Source organism: Rattus norvegicus, chromosome 9 (genome assembly GCF_021556685.1).
Source record: "Rattus norvegicus strain SHRSP/BbbUtx chromosome 9, alternate assembly SHRSP_T2T, whole genome shotgun sequence".
NCBI classification, from domain to species: domain Eukaryota; kingdom Metazoa; phylum Chordata; class Mammalia; order Rodentia; family Muridae; genus Rattus; species Rattus norvegicus.
In genome coordinates this window covers 92,146,582-92,168,070 of record NC_141542.1, presented here as the reverse complement: position 1 = coordinate 92,168,070, position 21,489 = coordinate 92,146,582, and the positions used below count along the sequence as shown (strand labels likewise).

At 49.8% G+C, this 21,489-nt stretch overlaps 1 protein-coding gene across 49 annotated transcripts; it reads right to left on the bottom strand.

The window, feature by feature from the left end:
* Positions 1 to 980: 980 nt before the first annotated feature.
* On the bottom strand, positions 981 to 18,177 carry Stk11ip (serine/threonine kinase 11 interacting protein). 49 transcript variants are annotated; one of them, NM_001432885.1, is given in 25 exon segments: positions 981 to 3,792; positions 4,529 to 4,776; positions 5,290 to 5,360; positions 5,525 to 5,606; positions 5,830 to 6,008; positions 6,103 to 6,200; positions 7,232 to 7,335; positions 7,448 to 7,660; positions 9,666 to 9,843; positions 9,963 to 10,079; positions 10,381 to 10,586; positions 10,730 to 11,080; positions 11,545 to 11,629; positions 11,816 to 11,965; positions 12,147 to 12,188; positions 12,320 to 12,415; positions 12,524 to 12,693; positions 12,826 to 12,952; positions 13,614 to 13,685; positions 13,850 to 13,921; positions 14,049 to 14,156; positions 14,505 to 14,600; positions 14,832 to 14,906; positions 15,099 to 15,304; positions 17,880 to 18,177. In NM_001432885.1, coding segments are annotated over 25 exon segments (3,357 nt in total). In that variant the 5' UTR covers positions 17,941 to 18,177; the 3' UTR covers positions 981 to 3,642.
* Between the last annotated feature and the right edge of the window lie 3,312 nt (positions 18,178 to 21,489).

Genomic DNA, 21,489 nt, shown 5'->3' with positions numbered 1-21,489 from the left:
GCATTCATGGCAGGGAAATTCCCAGGAGGGAAAAGCCCAGTAACGGGAGACTCAGGTAACAGCACCAACAGCACCAAGTAACAATTAAGCAATGACCCTAAGGATATGAAAGATTCAGATTCACGACTAAGGGTGAGTTGGAGAAGTAGGGGAAAGGGCAACGCCCAAGCCCCTGGGAAGGAACCTGTAGCAGGAAAGAACGGTCTGCGTAAACAGCTCAACAGTCTGCGTAAACAGCTCAACAGTCTCGATGGTGCTCTGTTGGCAGGATGTGGTGATCTCGGAAGTTGGTGCCACCAGAGAACAGATGAAAGGATTGGAGCCTGAAGGGATGGGCACTCTGTAAGGCCTAGGAGGCAAGGTGGTTTAGGGAAGACAGCTCAGATCTTGGAGACAGAGGGTCCAAGTGTGAGAGCACCTTAGTAACCTAAGCCTCAGATCTTCCTCAGGACGGCCATGATACCATCACAGGAAGGAGGAGTGCACAGCCAAGCCCAAGGTATGTCCTTACACACCGCCATTGTGCAGTTCATGCTGGTTCAGACCCATAATCCCAGGACTCAGAAGGCCGAGACAGGAGGATCTCAAGTTCACAACCGGCCAGAGTTATATAACCAGGCCCTGAAAGAGAATCTGATTGTGATTCTTCCTGTATCCCTCCTCCCAGAGAGCCAGGCAGCTACAAATACTGTGGAGCAAGTGCACAAGTAATTATAGTAACTAATAAACAAAAGAATGTTTTCTGGGGAAGCCAGCGAGGTCATCAAGTCCTAAATGGTCAAATGACAAAAGGATGGACCAGAAAAAAAACATGTCCTGACTCATGCTCTCTCCAGAGGTGTCCGAGTTTCCTCCAAAGCACACCGGGGAAATATCCCCCCATAAACACATGGGCAAGAAGAAGCAGGCAGCCACCCTACCACTTACAAAGAACATTCTGAGGCTCTCAGGTGACAAAGTAACAGGTAGCAACCAACAGGTAAGTTTCGTAGCCAGCATTTATTTAAAGCATTAGGGTTTGCACAATACTTCCAAGGATATTGAACACCTCTGTGGAGTAGATAAGTTACCGATTGGTCTCTGTCCCACACTGCTGATGAGCAAGCAAGGAGGCGTTCTTTGCTCACAGCTAAGCAGAGAGTCATACAACTAAGACACAGTTCTAAATCCTGCGTCCTTTCTATATTACAACTACACCACACTGACCCCCGTGGATGGAGTCCCTGTGTGCCCTCATACAGAACCAACCATGTGACTGAATTCAAGTGCAGGTAAGCCACCAGGGCAATCTTGCCAAAGCTGCTGTAGAATTAACCCACATATATGGGAGATATATTTATTCATTCGTTCAGTCAGTCAGTCAGTCAGTCAGTCAGTCAGTCAGTCAGTCTTTCGAGACAGGGCTTCTATCTATCCTGGAACTTGGCTTTATAAACCTGGCTGGTCTCAAACTCAGAGATCCCCCTGCCTCATCCTCCCAAGCACTGTGATTAAAGGTTTGTGCTGCCACAACCGCCCAGACTCCACTGTAGAATCCTAATAAAGGAGGAAGGATGCTACTTACCCCATCAAAAATGACTCATTCTCAGGACCACCTCCTATACGGAGACCATGTCTTTAGCAGGCCAGCTCCCCTCAGCCAAGCCTAGAATCATTTAACCCCATAAGGACTCAAAAAATTTAAATATAACTTTTGGCTCTATGATTAATTTGGAGGCTTTAAAATTCCTTTTTAAACACCTAAATGCTCAAGTTGGGCTCATGCTTTTAACTCCAGCACTAGGGAGGCAGCGGTAGGCAGATCTCTGTGAGCTTAAGGCCAGCCAGGGCTGTTAGACAGAAAAACCTTGTCTTGAAAAACCCAAGAGTTTAAACCTTCAATCCTTTCCATCCCCTTCTGCCTCTCCTCAACTTTATCTTCCATTATTTCTAGTTTATCCCTTTAGGATCTAAACATACAAGCAAATAGTAAACCAGAATCCTCTTCCCTACTTTCATGGACAACACGGTGCAGTGGTATAGTGGTTTCAGCATTTTCTTGCCACTGCTTTCCAGGTCTCTGATGAGTGTTCTTCATGCCAGCCTAGGGCCAGACAGAAGCCAGACAATCGATAAATACTTGCTGGACTGGTGGGGGGATGGGAAGAGCAGACTGAGGACCAACTGATCTCTGGGGACAGCCCAGAACATGTGAGGCAAGAGCCTCCTGACAACTACGCTTGCAGTCACCCCCCTAAGTGGTAATGGCCTCAGGCCTGATAATGTCTTCTGGGACACAGAAAGAATACCTTTTCACAACGCTGCCAAGGACTGTCATCGTTAAACAAAGATGTTTCTCAACTCAAAGCACAGAGAATTGGAAGATGCCTGGACTCCTCAGGTTCACACTCCCGTGCACTTCAGCGTAAATGACTGGAGATTCTTTGGTCCCATCCACACGGTGACCTGTTTCTGGAGAGAGATCTGTGCAAAGGGTAGATGTGGGCCAGAGTCTGAGCAGGCTTTCTTCAGATTTCTGCTTGCAGACAGCTCAGAGTCGCGGATAGGACAGCACTGAGAAAGTAGACTAGTATTTTGGGGAAGTTTTAATTTACTTCAATTAAAAATTCAGGGCAGCATTGAACAAAAGAGAAGTAGGTGAGATTATTTTGTGAGCCTCTGCACAGGCCTGTCTGGGTCTCCTGTAGGCAGTACCGGAGGACAGCTATTCCAAGAGCACTTGTTGTTGGCCAGTCAGTCCTAAGACTTGGCATTTCCCCCTCACCCTCCCAGCAGACCAGACAGGGCATTGCCTGGTGGAAATTAACCCCAAGAATCAGTCTCTTGGTTGATAGCTGAAGTAACCACTCTTTTTTTTTTGGGGGGGGAGTGAATACATGTGCAAAGATAGGTATTGAAATTTCTGGACAGGTACAATGCTTGGCTCAAGAGGTGACCTCCAGAGTCAGCAATGAGGAATCTCACTTTTTATTGTAGGTCTTTATTTAAAATGTAAACTTTTAGGAAGAGGGGAAGTTCACAATTTTTTCACAGTTGGTGGCTCAGCCATTCATCTCAGCACTTAGAGGCAGTCAGGTCTCCATGAATCCAAAGCCAGCCTGGTCTACATAGCCAGTTCTAGACCAGCCAATGTTACATGGTGAGACCCTGTCTCAAAAAAAAGAATGAAAAATCTGAATGGGCCCAACTATTTGATTGGCAGTGATCCCATGCAAGGCCACAGGATAGGTCACAACCTGCTTGGGTACATCTGTGTCAGTAATCCTACTTTGCTAGAGCAGGACTGGAGAAGGGTCTCAGTGCAAACAAGGTTGCTTCCAGGAAGAGATAAATAAGGGGGCAGGCAGGCTTTATGAGAGACATTTCTATGTACCACCCAGGACACCCAGCATGGGAACAGCTTTATAGATACCTGAGAGAAAGTGCTGGAAAAACATTTCCACTGACCACCTAGCCTGCTCTACTGGTCAGATCACCCAAGGGCCAGATGGGTTCTCTTGTCCTTCTCTTAAGCTGTGAGTCACTTCGAGCCTCACAAGCCAGTGGCCAATAGCAGCCAGCAAGCAGCCAGACCCAGACACCAGGAGAAAGGGCTTTGGCAGTGCCACTCTAGAGCGAGTCAGTGAAATCAGTGAAGACACCTTATCGGTCGAGGTCCAGAGCCTCCTGGGTTACTGTCCGGAGTCCAATGGAAAACAACTCTTCCCAGGGCTCCCGAATCCAGGCCAGCAGGTCTGTCAGCTGCTCCCCACACACAACACGGAGTGCCCAGAAACTCTCCAGCCGAGACACCTGGTAGATTGAGCCAGGGGAAAGATGGGAAGAGATATACCAAGAGTCTGAGGAAGGTCTTAAGAGAGGACACACCACCATTGGCTTTTAAAGGCTCATGTCCTCATCCCCCAAACCCCCACTATGTGACACTGCATTAAAGGGCAACTCTGAGCTTTAAAGTCAGTCAGTCAGTCAGCAGCCCTAGTCAGCACTGTCTGAGGGCTCTAGAGGGCTGCTGCTCACAGTTCCATCTCTATCTCCCTTGCTGTAGGGAACATGAGGTCTAAAGTCAACTCCAAGAACTGTGCAGGTTCAAGTCCTGACGCTACCCTGTGACCTGTCCAAGTTTCATGTCTCTGAGCCTTAGTTACATCATCTGTAATATAAGACTAACTAACAATAGCACCTCCTCCTCGGGTTAGAGTTGTGAAGGTCAAACGGTTGTGTACAATACAATGGGTAGGCTGATCACACCAGCTAGGTATTTCAGTACAGGGCTCCAAGGCCAGACATTCCCACAGCTGACTGCTGCTTTCTACACATGCTGCTTACCCAAACCCAGGTCCTTACATCAGGACTCTATCCCCACTATATGCCTGCGCCTCCTTTAGCACCATCCCAATCCATTCCATACTTCCTAGATGCACTGCCACATTGTACACACACACACACACACACACATACACACACACACACACACACACACACACACACACATACACACACACACACACACACACACACACATACACACCTCATCGTAGAAGATCAGCCGCAGGTCCAAGGGGCTTGTGCGATACAGCTGCACAGAGCTCAGACTGCTGAGTGGTTGCTGCTCCCTGACCTGCAAAGAAGGACCTGGCCCCTGGGGAGCAGGCTGCTCAGAGGCTTCACCAGACCCCACTGGGAGGGGAGATTCTGCATGGGACCCTACAGGGTCTTCATCTAATAGGTACAAGGTGGACAACGTCAGCAACAGGGACACAGGACAGGTAGAGGAGCCTGCAGAGAGAGGGAGGGGGGCAAGATGATGCCTAGAGTGCAAGGTTATGTTTGACCTAGATCCCCAGACTAGTGTCCTAGTGCTGCCCTGGAGAAGGGGTGTGAGCCGCACTAAAGAGTTGGCCACAAATTGGCACTCTGCTTCCACGAACTCCAGGGACCACTAACAGCCAAAAGACCTGAAGGCCTAAAGTGAGGGAACCAGCACCCCAGCCACCCCAATCAATGGCCCATGGCCTCTCGACAGGATGAGTAGAACATATCCAGCCGATGACCCACTTTAGGAAGACTGGATGCCAAAGCTAAGGTCTCTGAGCAGCTGAAGCGCTAAGGATCTCCTAGCCCACATGGAGAAGTGGGAAACAGCCATCCTGTAGCAGACATGCTGCGAGGGTGAGGAGTCCAGTGCCAGGGACTGAGCACCACTCCGTGGGTACGACAGGGGCAACAGTGGACAGGCCAAGGGCAATACAGCTACAGAAACCAGGGACGCACCTGCAGACTCCGCCTTACCTTCAGCCAGGAAGGCCCGAAGGTAGAAAAACTGGGGCGTCTCTGCGGAAGTATCTTTCCCCAGCAATGGCCTGTGGAGATCACAGCAGACACAGGAAGAGAATCAGCCAGGGCAGGATGGGCTTCAAGGAGTGGGAGTAGCTGGGCAGATGTGGGCACAAGTATGGGACTATATAGGTCTGGGATTTGTCAAGAGAAGACCTGGACACCACCTAACCCTAACCTGCTGACTTACCAGAGCCGATGCTGCGGGGTCACCGTCTCCTCTGTAGCACTGATGCAGTTCCTCTGGGTACGAGGCAGAGACTGCAAAACCCCTGGAGAAAGCCAGCCAGAGACAGAAACCCTCAATCCTCTGCAATCCTCTACCTCAGCCTCGACCCTGGCTAAGCTCTGCTAACTCTGGACCTCAGAAACGTCTACCAGTGGGATTGACAGAACAGGAAGTTCCAGGACCATCTACTGGTGAGCACCAAACTGAGCAGCAGGCCCCGAAAGCCTCACTTCCTTGTCATCCCTCCCAGTGAGAGTCTCCCTCACCAGTGAGCTCCTCAAGGAAGGCACGGCACTGCCTGGCATCTCGGGGCAGCAGCACACAGTGGCCAGTCCCAGCTGCCCACTCTAAACGAAGGCTCTGGCCTGCAAGGCCAAGCTCCATGCCACTCAGATCCTGCAGAGGAATGGCCAGGGTGGGCTCAAGCCAGCTAGCAGGAGGCCCGCTGTGGAGAGAGCAGAGTAGCCAAGACTAAGAGGAGGATAGGATGAGGTTGGCAGGACTGTGACACGGCCTCAGGTCTACACTGGCACACTCACCAGATGGGCCCTGTCACCTTCAACAGGTAAAGCATACGGTCAGACACAACCACAAGGCACAGAGACTCCCTCGTGTGGCCTGCTAACACCACCGGCACCTAAGGGTAGAGAAGGCTGATGAGCAACCAGAAATAAACCAAGCAGACAGGAGCCAGACCAAAAGCTGGGCTGCACTCCAACCCGCGTTACTATCACCGACATCTACACTTCACTATTTGTGACCCTGCAATCGCCCTCCCACCTATCCCAGTGTGTCTACGCAGGCCTCCCCAGCATCCTCTCCCTATTTCCAACCCATCCCCCCACTCTCGGACAAGACTATCGTAAGTAACAAGTTTGCCCGTCACTGCCCTGATTCAAACCCTCTGGGTAGTCACTAGACCCTCCCACCTTCCCTGGCAGACAAGGCAGGTGCTCCCGGGCACTGTTCCCAGCCTCCTAGACTCCAAGGAACCTGCCTCTAGGCCTGCACATGGGTTGTCCCATCTTTCCCACGAGCTACCTTCTCTCGGGCCTTGTGCATTTACAGCTGCCTTCTACAGCATGGACCCACGCAGGCTGAACCAGGCAGCCCCTCTAGGACCTTGCCCTGATGCAGCAGCTCCACGCTGCGTAACCCTGTTTCCCTATGACTAAGGGCAAGACAGCTGCATGGCTGAGCCTGAGTGTCCTGGGCAGGAGGAAGTGATAGCATGTGTTTGTGCTGACAGGAGGACCCATTACCAGGTAGGTGCCAAGTGCTGTGCTGTGCTGTGCTGTGCTGTGGTGTGCTGGGCTGGGCTGTGGTGTGCTGTGGTGTGCTGTGCTGTGCTGTGCTGTGCTGTGCTGGGCTGGGCTGGGCTGGGCTGGGCTGGGCTGGGCTGGGCTGGGCTGGGCTGGGCTGGGCTGGGCTGGGCTGGGCTGTGCTGTGCTGGGCTGGGCTGGGCTGGGCTGGGCTGGGCTGTGCTATGCTGAACCACAGAAACCTGCTCTTGGCCTGTGCTCTGCATCAAAGAGCATTATCCCTACCTGGACAGGACAACTGAACCTTAAGTGTGAAGAACCATGCCACGCAGCAACTATCCACTGCTGCTGAAACCCAAGCATCTGACTCGATGCCCAGGGCCACAGGTCAGTGGGTGGCACAGACCTTGGTGCAGCACTGGAACTCCTCCTCGGAGTCACTGAACACCTCAACATCCAGGAAGAGCCGGAGTCGGTGGTCCACAGATCGAAAACCTGTGTGTCCAAGGGCTATGAACAACCAATGAGTCATCAGCCTGACTCTGGGAAACCACAGCTCCAATTTACCCTCCCCAAAGCCCCTCCCTCCCCAAGCACACTTCACTGTTTCACCCATACTCACTCGGGCTGAGGTTCCAGCTGCTGCAGCCATGGGATATGGATGCCTGAGGTGGGATGCCGTCAGGCACACTGGGACAGCCACTGTGGTCAGCAAGGTCACAGGCAGAATCTGATGATTGTTCTTCCTGGTTCCGCTCTCTATTAGGGACTTCCCCAGACACAGCTAGGAGAACCACATGGTCACTCCCACAGTTTGGACACACAACAGGAGATTCTGGAGGGTGGGACAGACACGCTGTGAGCCTCCCAAGGGCACGATGCACACAATGCTCCCTGCCACCATCCAACCTCCTCATGCTATCTCTAGCTCGTCCCAGCCAGCATTCCCAACATCCCACCCTCACCCCTATATCTAAGCACAGTCTCTAATCTGCCTCTCCCATCCCTGAGGGTCAAGCTAGCCCATGGCCAACAGCCTCCTAAAAGTACAGCCTATCTTCTAATCCCCAGGTACTGCAAAACCAAATCAGAGCAAGTTAAGATTCCTAGGCCCCAAGTAAAGGCTCTGTGAGAAGAGACAGAGGGAAGAGACAGGCAGATCCCTAGAGCTCGCTGGCCAGACAGTCTACACAAACTGATGCACTCCAGGTCAGTGAGATTATGCCATAAACTAAGGTGGAGGGGTTGGGGATTTCGCTCAGTGGTAGAGCGCTTGCCTAGCAAGCGCAAGGCCCTGGGTTCGGTCCCTAGCTCAAAAAAAAAAAAAAAAAAAAAAAAACAAACTAAGGTGGAAAATGACTGAGGAGGACACCCAAGGTCAGTCCCTGGCCTCCACATGCACATACAAACAAACACACACACACACACAAACACACAACGGTGGTGGTGGTGGTGACGACGACGATGGTGATAACGACTAAGACCAAAACCAAGACTGGGGAAGGCAAGGAGGTCCCTCATGCCAGGCAGGTTTAAGTCCCAGCTTCATTAACTATAAATGGATAATTTTGGACCAGCCATCGAAGCTCCTCTGAGCCTGACCACTATCTGTAAGATGATAATGAAAAATCACATCTGCCTCAAGGAGTCGGCAGGATGGGTGAGTGGATGCAAGTAAATGAAGGATGTGGATCAACAACGAGGGGAGAGATGGAGAGATACTGAATGGCTACAGAACTCTAGGCATGTGCTAGCCCCACATCAATATTATTATGTGGCGGCTCCATCAAAACTTTTCCATCCCATTTTGCAAAGAAAGAAAAAACGAAATAACTTATATGCCCTGCCACAGCTATGTAGCTGAGGAAATAATAGCAGTAGCATATATGAGGGACCTTCGTTTTGTGCCAGGGGCTATGGTTGGCGCTTTATTGTCATATTGAAGTCTCACAAGAAAGCTGGGCAAGGTAGCACGCGCCTGTAAATCCCAGCACTCAGCTGAAGCAGGGGAACTATCCCAAAGTCAAGGCCAGCTTCAGGTACATTCAAGTTTGAGGCCAGCCTAGTAATATGAGACTTGGTCTTGAAACATCAAAACCTTTAAAGAGAAAATCTACCAATGCAGAAGCTACAGTATCTACAGGAGACAGTCAGAATCCAGAAAGAACTGTGATATCACACTGCTTATGTGGCTATGCCTACCGGGTCTGCCAGGGCAGGCTCACAATTGACACTGACACAGGGTGTTTTTCTGGAAAAAAAATAACTTAGTCCTGCTATGTCTGCTGCCAAGAAGTGTGGCTGACAAAAACCGTGTTTCACATAGCTGTTATCCAGAGTTTCCCTTCCTTCTTCAATGTCTCCAAAGCCCTTATTGTTTGAGTGGCCTATCAAAGAGAGACCACAAGGTGCCGTATCCTATCAAATGCTTACAAGGTCAGTCAAGAAGGGAACTTGTGCCAACCACCAAAGCAGCTCACTCAACAGCCATTGCACAGAGGGTACAGGATGACCTGGGGCTGCACGGAGGGCTCAGGAGGCTTTACGCCATTCCTGAGATGTTACCCACAGACCGCCAAAAGCCAAAAGTGATGAAAACCTGAAGAGGGTGTTTAAGCATAGTCACAGAAAAGCACTTCCGGACTCTGATGGGACCATTTCAATGGTTAAATGCAGCAGTAGGCAGTGAGTCATATCTCTCCCTCAGGCCAAACAGTTGCTTCCACGCTCCTAAGTACGTCTTCCCTCGAGCGCTCTCTCTCTCCATACTCCTCTCTGAAACATCTTCCTTGCAGTGGGGAGAGCTGGGTGGCCAAGGAGGACAAGGGCACAGCTGGTACCTGTATTTTGAAACAGAGGCTTCCAGCCGTCGTCACTCTCCAGTCCCAACCTGGGCTCCTGAGGCTTGAACTCACAGCTACAGCGCAGGCACTGGAATCTGGGCCCCTGTGGGTCCTTGGCCTCCCCAGGCTGCTGGTCTTTCACGCTGGTGAATGGGGTCAGTACAGCAAGTAGCTCCTGAGGAAGGTGGGTCAGAAGCAGCTAGCCGTGAGCAGGTGGACCCGCCTGGCCGAGCTCTAAGCCTCCAGCCCGAAGCTGCTACCCCCACCCTTCCACCTGCCTCTGGACTCCATCACCTGGATGGCTTCATGGGCCTCTGGCTCCAGCACAGCATAGCAACGCAACTGCCGGTCGGGACAAATGTAGGAAAAGCGCAGAACAAGAACTGGAGCCCCAGAGGGTGGGCCTGAGCCCTGTGCAAGAAAGGAGGAAAAGGGATCAGGGCTACATGGAACTTGGAGGAAAACAGGAACTCTGGAGCCCACAATGCTAGTGCTGACATCAAGCCCTTGTGAGACCCATCCTTCTGTCCACCTTCCCAAGTCACACACGACAGCCCTGCACACACCCAGCACCCCTTCCTGGCACCAAGTTCTCATGAGAGAGGATGGGAAACACAGAGCCCAGTGCCTGGCACACAAGAGCCAACAGGTTCTCAAGAATGACTCTGGAAAGCCAAGAACCCCTTCCCAAGCACCTGACCCCACAACTCACCTCAGACCCTGGTTCTCTCTGGCTTTCAGTCTCTGACTGTAGCTCAGCTGACACCAGGCTCTGTAGCTCCAGCCGCTCCAGAGTCTGGGCTGCTTGGAGTCCCACTTCAAACAAGTGGGCAGAAGTGACCCGGAGAAAGCACTCCCTTCCTTGCACGCCCTCAGTTCCCTGCAAGGGACACACCAACATGGGGCGACAGAGCTCTGCTGCGGAGAGACCACAAGAGACCTGTAGTGAAGAAAGCGTCCAGGCCTCTGCTATCCCGTGAGTGGTCTTCTACCCAGCCTGGCCTCTCCTGTCCGTCTAACACTGGGATACCCCAAAGCCCCTATGTTGGCAGGGCTCTCACCTTCCACTGCCTTCTGCTCCTGCTCCTCTTCCTCCCCCAGGTCCTCTCTCGATCCCTCTTCTCTCTCCTGCTCTTCCCTCTCTTCTTCGTGGGGCTCGAGCTCCTCCCTGCCTTCCTCTGACACCTTCTCTGGCGATTCCTTAGTGTCTTCCCCTATCGCTGGAGGGCTGCGTGCAGTCTCCAGGCTCTGGGCATCCAGAGGAGGGGTTCCAAGGGCAGGAGTCTTGATGGTGGCAAGAGGGGGGCTCCCCATGGTCTCCAGGTGGCTCCTATACTGCAGCCAGTCACAGCCAAACCGCTCCCGGAAGCTGGCCAGCAGCTCAAGTTCCCGGTGTTGCTGCACAAACCACCCTGAGATGGAGGAGGACATAGAGCTAAGGCCCCACCCAGACCCTGGCTGACCCCAGCCTCTCTCTCTGGCTACTCTTCAACAGGCATGTCCTACGGAATACTGTGACCATAAGCAATCCTGGACCGCACACAAAACAAACATGGCCACACATCTCAGACTCGGAGGAGGCTTGAAGGAAAAAAACCTGTTTCACATTGTTTCAGCGTGTGCTTCCAAAATGGTTGTGGCCATAAAATCTCTTTATTTTAAAATCTTTAGCACCCTATAAAATTCACGCTCCTTAGGAGAATGTGGCCTGGAAGCAGATCTCTCTCTTTGGACTAAACTAAAAAGACAACAGACTGAGGGCCCTCCTCAATAATCCATACCACCCCAAAATGAAGTTTCTTCTCTGACACCTACATGTAAGGCAACGTCAAGACTAGAGAGGACTAGAAGGGAGAGAGTAGGCAGGTCAACTTACCAGCCGGGGAGGGGTCCAGAGTTCGAAGCTCTGGGTCTGTGTCACTGGGCTCAGAGATGCTAGCCCGCCTCACACGGACTCGGCTCTGGTTTGGACAGAGATGGAGGTCTATGAAAGGCAACCTGGCCATCCATGGCCACCTACCTAACTTACCATAAAATACCAAGTCCTAAGAAGGACAACGCCTTCCTGTTGCTAGTCTTCTAAGTTACCCACAGTACCAGTAAAGAGACCACGAAAGTCCAGGCACAAACCAGTAGAACCCACTCACCTTAACCTTACGAAGTGGAGCCTGGGCCACAATGCCCCCTGAGGAGAGGCTATCACTCAGCTCAGGGCCACCTGAGGTTTCAGTGGTACTCCCCACTGGCCAGGACAAAGGTTGGGTCATGGGACCAAGCCGTGAAGATTCTGAAGTCTGCTGTGTGACGACAGGAATGGGTCAGACCCAAAGGAGCACCTCTGCCTGCTGGAGCTAACCAAGAGGAGGCTCCTACACTCCACTGACCAGGAAGACTCTCCTACCCTGTCTCCCAAGCTACCGTCCTCCCCCTTCATGTCATCCCACACGTTCTCCTTCATCCTATCCCCACCCGACTGACCTGAAGATCCTTCAGGGACAAAACCTTGCCATCAAGAAGGAACTGTGCAAGACAAAGGAGAGGACAGTGCTCAAGATGGAGCCCATCACCAATGACTCCAAAAACTCACAGCACTATAGAGTAACTGGGACTTTGGCCTCTCAGTCAGGGACAGACACAAGATAATCACTCACGCCATGAGCAGCATCTCTGGCCCGAGGTGACAAGTACTGAGCGGTGGTTGCCCGGTGCGCAGGGTGGAACCACAAAGGGTTACCTTCCAGATAGAGCTGAGGGCAGAAAGGGGACAGCGTAAGCACAGGATGCCCCTATGTGAAGGTACAAGGAGAATCAGACCTGAAGGTGGCTCTCAGGCCCATTAGGCACTTGTGTCTCACCTTACGGAGCTCAGCCAGCAGCCATAGTGGTGCCAGCTCTGTGTGTCCTTCTAGAAGGTTATAGGCCACATCGAGATGCCGCAGGTTCTTCAGCTGCTCCAGGCCTACGGCAGAGGAGAGAAGGCCTTGTGGAGGCATGTTGTGGGTGAGGGGGTGTGGTGTTGTGTTCCCTGGACAGAAGTAGGAGGAGAAAGCACCACACTGCTATTTCTAAGTTCTCATGAGGCTCAAGCCGCCAACCCGAGCCACTCCTGTCTGCTTCCTTCCAGACTGACGCCACCCCATGTACGCTTGCTACTCACCCTGAAGGCTCCGAAGCTCATTGGCCCTCAGGATCAGAGTCCCCAGAGCAGCCCCTGACGGTCCCATTCTTGGCACCAAGCGCAGGTGGTTATAGGAGATGTCCAAATGGTACAGCTCAGATAAGTCCTGGCGGTGGGTGAGGAGACAGAGGTTCTCGATCAACTCGACAAAGCTCTGGGCAGGGTCCTCTGTGCTATCCTCTCAAATGCACGTTGGCCTACGAAACTGCAGTGCCAACACAAATGACTTCCTCTACCCCGCACTGAAAGAGCTGAACAAACGTCAGCACCTTCCCAACAGCTCCAGGCTACACCCCTGGACGGTAGCTCCAACCTCTAAGTTCCCACCTGAAAAAGACAAGGCTCTGAGGAACACTCAGAGCAACCAAAGAAATCCTCAGCTTCAGCCATGGGGTCTGTCTCCTAGGCTCTGAGGGACAAGGATAACTACCTAGGCAGTCAGTGCAGTCAGTGGGAAACCCATGCACTTCAGGGTGGGTCCAGCACCACTTCCTGACTTGTGAATTCCCAGCTCCCTTAGTGCCGCTGACATCCACGCCCTTCCCACCCCTCCATTCTCCAGACAGTTCACTTTGAATCCTCCCCATGTTACTTCTCACTGAAGAACCCTTACCACTTTAACAAGTACTCAGCCCTGCCTATCTTTAAGTGAGGACAGAAAGGACACAGGGAAAGGGTTTGTCACCATCACAAAATCTATCACTTCTGAGCCACACACTAGGCTAAGGGACATAGGTACTCCTCACGGGTACTACTGTGATGTGTACCTTACAGGTGAACGAAGCAGGAAGCTGACTGACTTGCCCTAGGTCATCCAGTATTCCAAGCCTTGTTGTATGCTAGAGGAGAAACCCACACACAGAACTGACTCTCACAGTACTGGATGTGCCTCCGCCTAGGCCCCAGAGCAATGTGGAGCCCAAGCTAATCAGTGTGTGAGAGAGAGAGAGAGTGGAGTCAGCTGAGGGCCAAGCCCGTCAGCACTCAGGCAGACCCCTCTTACCATCAGGAAGCCTTTGCAGTCCTGGATATGGTTGTGGCTCAGGTTGAGGAAGCGCAGAGCGGACAGGAGTCGCTGAAGGAGAGTGGAAAAGGAAGCACAAAAAGGTTCTTCCCACAAGGATGCCTGTCAAACAGCTGGTGATCCCCCCAAAGGACCCTCCTTTCCCTCCCCAAAGGCACTTCCCTTGGGGGACACTCACCAGGGAGCTGTCTAAGTTGCTAAGTGCATTGTAGCTGAAGTCGGCAGAGAGCAAGGCTAGCCAGGGGAGGGCAGAGCAGAGGTCCCCACCGCAGGCCGACAAGAGCTCCTGGATAGGGGACAGGCATAACTACAACTTCACTCTCTGCCTTCTCCCCCGACATGCTCAATCCTCCAGTCCCCCTTTCATATGTTCCGGCTCTACCTGGAGACCCCGCAGCTCTGAAGATAGCTCAAGTCTCTGTCCCTAAAGAGCAGACCATGGGGACCACATGCAGACCATGGGGAGACAGACACAAGACGATACACAGCTTGGTGTGACTGTAAACACACAGACAGGTGTAGAGTGCTGTGGCGTCACACAGGACAGAGGGAGGAGAACACTGGGAAACCACAAAGCTTGGTCTTCTGTATTTCTCAGGATAAGGCATGAAGGTCCACCCCTCGCCCTCCTTACCTCTAGTGCCTGGATGCTTCTGTTACAAACCAGGGTCTCTAGCTGTGAGTAGATGCCACGGAGGCCACACAGGCTGTGGATAGGGACTCCTCGAAGCTAGAACAAGAGAAGTAAAAGAGGAAGGTAAGCAAAGCTTCAAGGATAACGAAGGCCTCATCCCTACCTTTTCTGATGGGAAGGAGGGAAAAGATCCAAAGCCCAGCTTTGGTTTGAGGAAGTGTGAATGGAAAAGACCTCACTGAGGAGCAATGTAACATTCAGACATGACTTCCCACCAAAAGGCTTTGCACTAGTTTCTGCCCCCCATATGTTTTAATACTCCCTTACCTCCAGCTGTCGAAGGGACTTGAAGGGGAAAATCTTGATAGGCCCTGGAAGGCCAACACCAGGGGTGTGGACCAGCTGAAAAAGGAGCATTCAGGTTACTGATGCATGGCAAGCTCCCTCTCACCCGCACCACTTCCTCAGCATAAGCACCGGTAGGTATCACTGACACCATCTGGATCTCAGCCTCGAAGCCTTCTCACACCCCACCCCATCCCCTGCCTTCCCTAGAGCTCTCTGTATGTCCTATCCCCATGCCCCTCCTAGGACCTTGAGTGACAGTGTTTTCTGCAGCACATCGAAAAGGAACTGAAGCTGGAGGATGACTGGTGAGTCTGCAGGGTGGGAGGGAAGAGCCACAAAGCCTGTCTGGCCGGGGCCCCATGGCCCTAGGTACAGTTCAAACACTCTGTTCAGCTGCTGCAGTGTGGCTGTTAGCAGGCTCAGTGTGCTACAGCCAGAGAGAACTGCATCCCCTGCAGGAAGAAAGGAAAATGGGAAGGAGGACAGAATGAAAGGTCTTTCCTTCTGGGCCCCCAAAATAATGAACCCATTCCCATATGTACTGAAGATATTCCACTGAGAAATCAAACTGTCTACCTCCTCCTCAGCTCAAACATCTTCTATAGCTCCCCATTTTAAAAAACAATCAATCAAACAAACAAAAATCTAGCTTTTCGTAGCCTAGGCTACTTACAGAGTTGGAAACATAGCCCACTTGGCTCACAGCTCTCGCTCACACTCTCGCGCTCTCTCTCTCTCTCTCTCTCTCTCTCTCTCTCTCTCTCTCTCTCTCTCTCTCTTTCACTTTGATACAGCCCTTTCTACTGCCAAGATCATCTTCACCCAGCAAAGCAAAGCAATACCTCTGGGGGATATGGAGATGACTCAGTCAGTAAAGGACTGGCTGAAAAAGCCTGAGAATCTGAATCTGACCTCCACCACCTACATAGTGGTGGGAACGGAAGAGGAAGACATAGAAAGATCCCTGGGGCTCAATGGTTAGCCAGTCTAATTAATCAGCAAGCTCTAGGTCTCAGTGGGAGACGCTCTTCTCAGAGAACAAGGTAGATAACTTCTGAAACATGAGGCCCCTGGCTGTCCTCTGGCCTTGACACAAAGGTTTCCTCACACACAAAATAAAAACCTTTAAAGAAATAATGCCCCTGCACTTTCCACCCTGCAATCACCCACTTTTACACAAAGGCTGACTGTATGTCGATCCTTCCTTCTTTTTCTGGTGTAAGAATGACATGCACATTTATAGACATTCTCAAACAACACTGAAATGCACGTTGCTGTTCATTACAGCAATTCTTTTTTTTTTTTTTTTCTGGAGCTGAGGACCGAACCCAAGGCCTTGCGCTTGCTAGGCAAGCACTCTACCACTGAGCTAAATCCCCAACCCTATTACAGCAATTCTTAAAGCTGTTCTACTTAATTAGATTATCAGCCCTGTGAGGACGTCTTTCAGATATTCCCCACTTATTCCTCTATCAGGAAAGTACATTTACAATAGCTGTAGAAATTTTTTTTAATATATTCTGAAACCAGGTGTGGTGGTGCACACCTTTAATCCTTCAGAAGGTGGGAGACAGAGGCAGGTGGATCTCTGTCAATTCCAGACCAATGCCACATAGTGAGACCCTGTCCCGGGAGGGAGACAAAAATCAAGAAGTCAAAAAATGTTGCAGAAGTCAGTGGAGGAACATCACACACCTGTGATTCCATTGGATGAGTCGCTGAAGCGAAAGATCAGAATTTCAAGGCCAGCTCAGGGTACCAAGAGATAGCAGAGATCTCCCATACCCTTCCCTCGGTTTTCCCCAAATAAACTTATGGAATCATAGTACAATTATCAAAACCAGAAAAATCGGTGTCGGTATAATAGTTACTGCATTAGCTCTATTCTGCTAGTGTAGATTATGACAACCACCACTGTAATCAAGACATAAAACGATTCCATCCCCACGATCATATCACAGTCATATATCCATGCAACCCATGATTCCTAGCCTGGGAACCAAGTCGGATTTTTGCTGAATAATAAATCTTACAAAGAGATTTTCTATGTACTAGACACTGAGTATAGACATACACATGATTTAAGGAGTCCCTTGGAAGTCTAGAAAAGGCGCAAACCAGAAAATGAACTGCCATCAAGAGACTCCACGGATGCCATGTCAGTGTACAGATATCGATTAGTACAGTGTACTAATGTCATCCAGGTACCACATGCCAAATGACTCCGCTGCCTCATCTACATCACATCATTATCTCCTAAAGACATCTATTAAGCCCACTTTACAGAAAGGGAAACTGAGGCTCAAAGAAGAATCTCCCCTTACCCCCTATCAGGGTGCTCGAGATTGAAGTCAAAGTTTCGTACACCCTAAACATATGCTCTGCTACTGAATCATATCCCCAGCCCTCAAAGAATCATCTTGATTGTGATCATGAGCTGATAACTGATATATATCTGTGATATCAAGTCAAAGCTTGTTTCTACCACAACTGATGTCAACCATGTAACAACACGGTGAGCTTCCCCATGCCCAGGCACCCGGAAAGCAACTATAGTAACACTATCTTTTGAACACTTACTATGCACTGCACTAAATAAGCTAACCAAAATCCCGATATATTTTGCGTTCAGTACGATCACTATGCTAACCTATCTGCGAAGAATACTGAGGCTCTAAAAACTTATCAAAATCTAATAGAGTTGGGACTAACCTGCGTGGGTCTCACTCCAAAATCTCAGGTGTTTAAGGTACTATACTTGGCTTTCTGTACAAGTGATTATGTTGTCTCCAAGCGTTTAATCTATTAATGGTCCCTTCCCTCTGAAGGGTTAAATGGTATGAGGGATGGATCGAGTTTAGACTGTCAAAGACGTGACTGGAAACAACGCAGCACAAGGAACACACCCAGAAGACTCTGGAACCTCGTGACCTCGCCGGCAGTGACTCAGTGACTCCCGGCGTTTCTGGACAGTATCGACCACACTCAGGACTCCCAACCAGATTAGCCAGAAGTCCACTCACTCACCCGACTCCCGCAAAAGTCCCGCGAGCTTCCACACTACTGAGTCCCGCGGGGCGGTCGTCATAGCCACGGGACGCTGGGGGGCGGAGCCTGGGAAAAGGGGAAGCGGAAGAGCCTCAGGTGGGCGGTGTCGACAAAAACCCAGAGCTTTCGTGCAAATGGAGGCGTCGTGCAATGTAAAAAGTAAGCAACAGCTATAAAGGACGTCTTCTCTGGCCCCCTTTCCAAAAACATAGGACCTCCGGAGCCCATGGGCCCTCGTGACCCGCACTCCAATCACTTTGGCAGTCAGACTCCTTTAGAGCAGGAAGTCCCACCCCGGAAAGCAAAGGACCTACCGGAAAGCCTGCCTTCTCTACCGGAAGCCACGCCCTGGGCGAGCCGATGTGTCAATAGGACAGAGCGAGCCGGGATTAAGCCCCCGAGCTGGGCCTCAGGTCTAGCTGTGCTCTGGGTGGCCCCTTCAGCGGAGAGAGAAACCTGACTCCTTGTTTGCAGACTGGGCGGGGAAGCAAAGTTTGGAGAAATGGGATTTTGTATTAGAAGGAAAAGAACTCATCCAAAACAAATATTGGCTTTCCAGTGAAACAGCTGCCCTGTGGTCCTTGCGAAGTTCTTTTATGTCAGTCAGAAGGGCTAAGGCTGGCAGGGATGCCACCTCTCTTTTCTTTCTTTCTTTCTTTCTTTCTTTTTTTTTTTTTTTTTTTTTTTTTTTTTTTTCGGAGCTGGGGACCGAACCCAGGGACTTGAGCTTGCTAGGCAAGCGCTCTACCACTGAGCTAAATCCCCAACCCCGGGATGCCACCTCTCAAATCCCCTTTGCTGTCATAGTCCTCAGTCTCTAGACTTTTATTTTTCCTTAGCACACTCTCAAATTGGTCCCTGGTCTCTTATTTCAGAGCTCTGGAAACTGAGGCAGGAGGGTCTCAATGAGTTCGAGACCAGCCTGTTCTAAATAGGGAGCTCCAGGCTATCTAGGGCTACATAGTGAGATCCGATCTCAAAAACAAAAATTAGTCACTGGTAGTGACTTGAATCGGGTTTTCTCTCTCTTTCTTCCTTCCTTCCTTCCTTCCGTTTCTTTCTTTCAACTGTATTTACAGCTTAGTACACCTGAAATTAAAATAGTTTTTATAGGTCTGAAAATAAAATACATGCACAGAAGTTAGGTTATTTACCTGCAAAGGTCATTCAGTGAGTAACAAAAGCAAGACTAATGAGTTTTCTAGCTTCCAAATTGTCATTGTAGCTTTTACCCTGGCTCCTCCTGGTCTGTCAGTTGACATCAACTTCTGAACTACATTATGAAAACATTTCTTTGGATGAAATAGTTAGGGTTTAGGAGGGAAATGTCTTTTATACAACACCCCTTTCCAATACAAGAAAGTTAAAAATGAATTGTAGGACTGAAGAGATGACTTAATGATTAAGAGCACTGGCTAGGCTTCCAGAGGATATGAGTTCCATTCCCAGCACCTGCAGGGCCGCCCACAGGCATCTGTGACTCCACTTCAGGTGATCGTACAATCTCTTCTCATTTCCATGGACACTGCACATACATGGTGTTCAGGCATTGAGGCAAAACGTTCACACTTGCAAGTGTTTGTTTTGATGAGAAGTCTAGAAAAGAGTAGGGTTGGAGCCAGTCACCTTTATCTCAAGTTGTCAAGTTGGGGGCTAGAGGGGGTGGAAGTTTTCTCTAGCATGAACAAACTTCCTACATACAACCTCATAGATCCAGGGTATTTTGTGAAATTGGTAACCCCATTACATGGCAACTGTCAGCCCCTGTTTGTTGATCAACTAAAACTGGCTGTGGGGGAGAAGCCATAACTATTAAGTCAACTTTCACTATCAAGTCAAATTCTCTTAGGCAAAAAAAAAAAAAACAACAAAAAAAACCAAAAAAAAAAACCCAAAAAACAAAAAAAACCCATTCTTTTGAGATGTGCTTTGAAACCCTTGCTTTTAGACTGGCCTCCCCAGCCCACAGTTCTGTGTAAAAATCCTCCATTCATATGGGGAGCCTGATAATTAGGTTTGTTCTACACTGTCAAGCTTCCAGATAAGTGAAAGAGAGAAAAATCAAAGAAAATGAAACTGTATTGGGAAGAGAAAAACCAAACTAAAGAAGCAGCAAGATTGTAAACGGTCCATTCCCGTCCTCCCTGAGGGGCCCACTCCCCTTTCTGTCCTTGGCTTGCAAGCCAGGCCTTGGCTGCCTTCCAAAGAATTCTCTCTCTCTTTTTTTTTTTCTCCCTCTCTTGCCTAAGTTACATTGTTCTGTTCTAAGTGTACTTCTGTAAATTGTTACTTAAAAAAAAAAAGTTTTAGTTAAAGGGAAAAAGAAAATCCTGTGTAACCAAAGCTACAAAAAAGAGGGAGAGGGAGAGGGAGAGGGAGAGAGAGAGGTGTAAACATTCTAAGAGTCCATCAGATCCATAAGAAGAAAGCAAGAGCTGGACGGCCATTAAAGTGACCTGGCCAAAGAAAAACAAATCATGCTTATGATGAAAAAAATTAGGATTATTATAATAGTGTCAATTCAGTACATTTGAATCCCAGTCCCAACGGAGGATTTTAGAAATGGACAAGTTGATTCTAAAATATATCTGGGAGACTAAACATTTCCAGAACCAAGAAACTTTGACAGGAAAAAAAATGAAAACAAAATCCAAGAAACACTAACAGGGGCCTTCCCCTCCTAGACAGCAGAGTGTCCTCCAAAGTCATGGTGACCAAAGCTGGTGATAATAGCCAAGGGATAAACAGTAATAGATTAACAGGACACAGAGCAGAATAATCGGCAATTCAACAGTCTTGGGAGAAGTGCCTATCTATTGGAAAAAGGCAAATTCCTCTCCTTGCATTCTGTACATGAGATTCCAGAAATATAAAAGTGCAAATTTTTTTCTAAAATAATAAAGAATGCATAGATAGATAGATAGATAGATAGACAGACAGACAGACAGACAGACAGACAGATAGATCTGAGTGTGATGGCATATCTGATTGCCCAGGTAAGGACAAGCCCATAGCCCCAACTACTAGAAAGAATGAAAGAGAAAGATCACTTTTGGGCTAGCCTAGCCCAACTTAGCAAGAGGGTATATCTCCAAAATAAAAAGTAGGGGACCTGGAGAGACAGCTCAGTGGTTAAAAAGAGTTGTTGCGGGGCTGGGGATTTAGCTCAGTGGTAGAGCGCTTACCTAGGAAGCGCAAGGCCCTGGGTTCGGTCCCCAGCTCCGAAAAAAAAAACCAAAAAAAAAAAAAAAAAGAGTTGTTGCTGTCCCAGAGGACCCATGGTGGATCCTCACAACTGCCCTGCTTCCGGGCCCTGCGAGCACCAAGTACAGAAGCAGTAGACAGGCATACACAAAATAAAGTGTTAAAGATGAAAGTATGAGCTGGGCGATGGTGGTGCACGCCTTTAATCCCAGCACTCAGGAGGCAGAAGCAAGAGGATCTCTGGATTTAAGGCCAGCCTGGTCTACAGAGTGAGTTCCAGGATAGCCAGGGCTACACAGAGAAACCCTGTCTCAGGAAAGGCATTGCCCACAAAACCTAACAATCTGAGTCTGAAACCCCAGGCCACACCTGGTGGAAAGAAAAA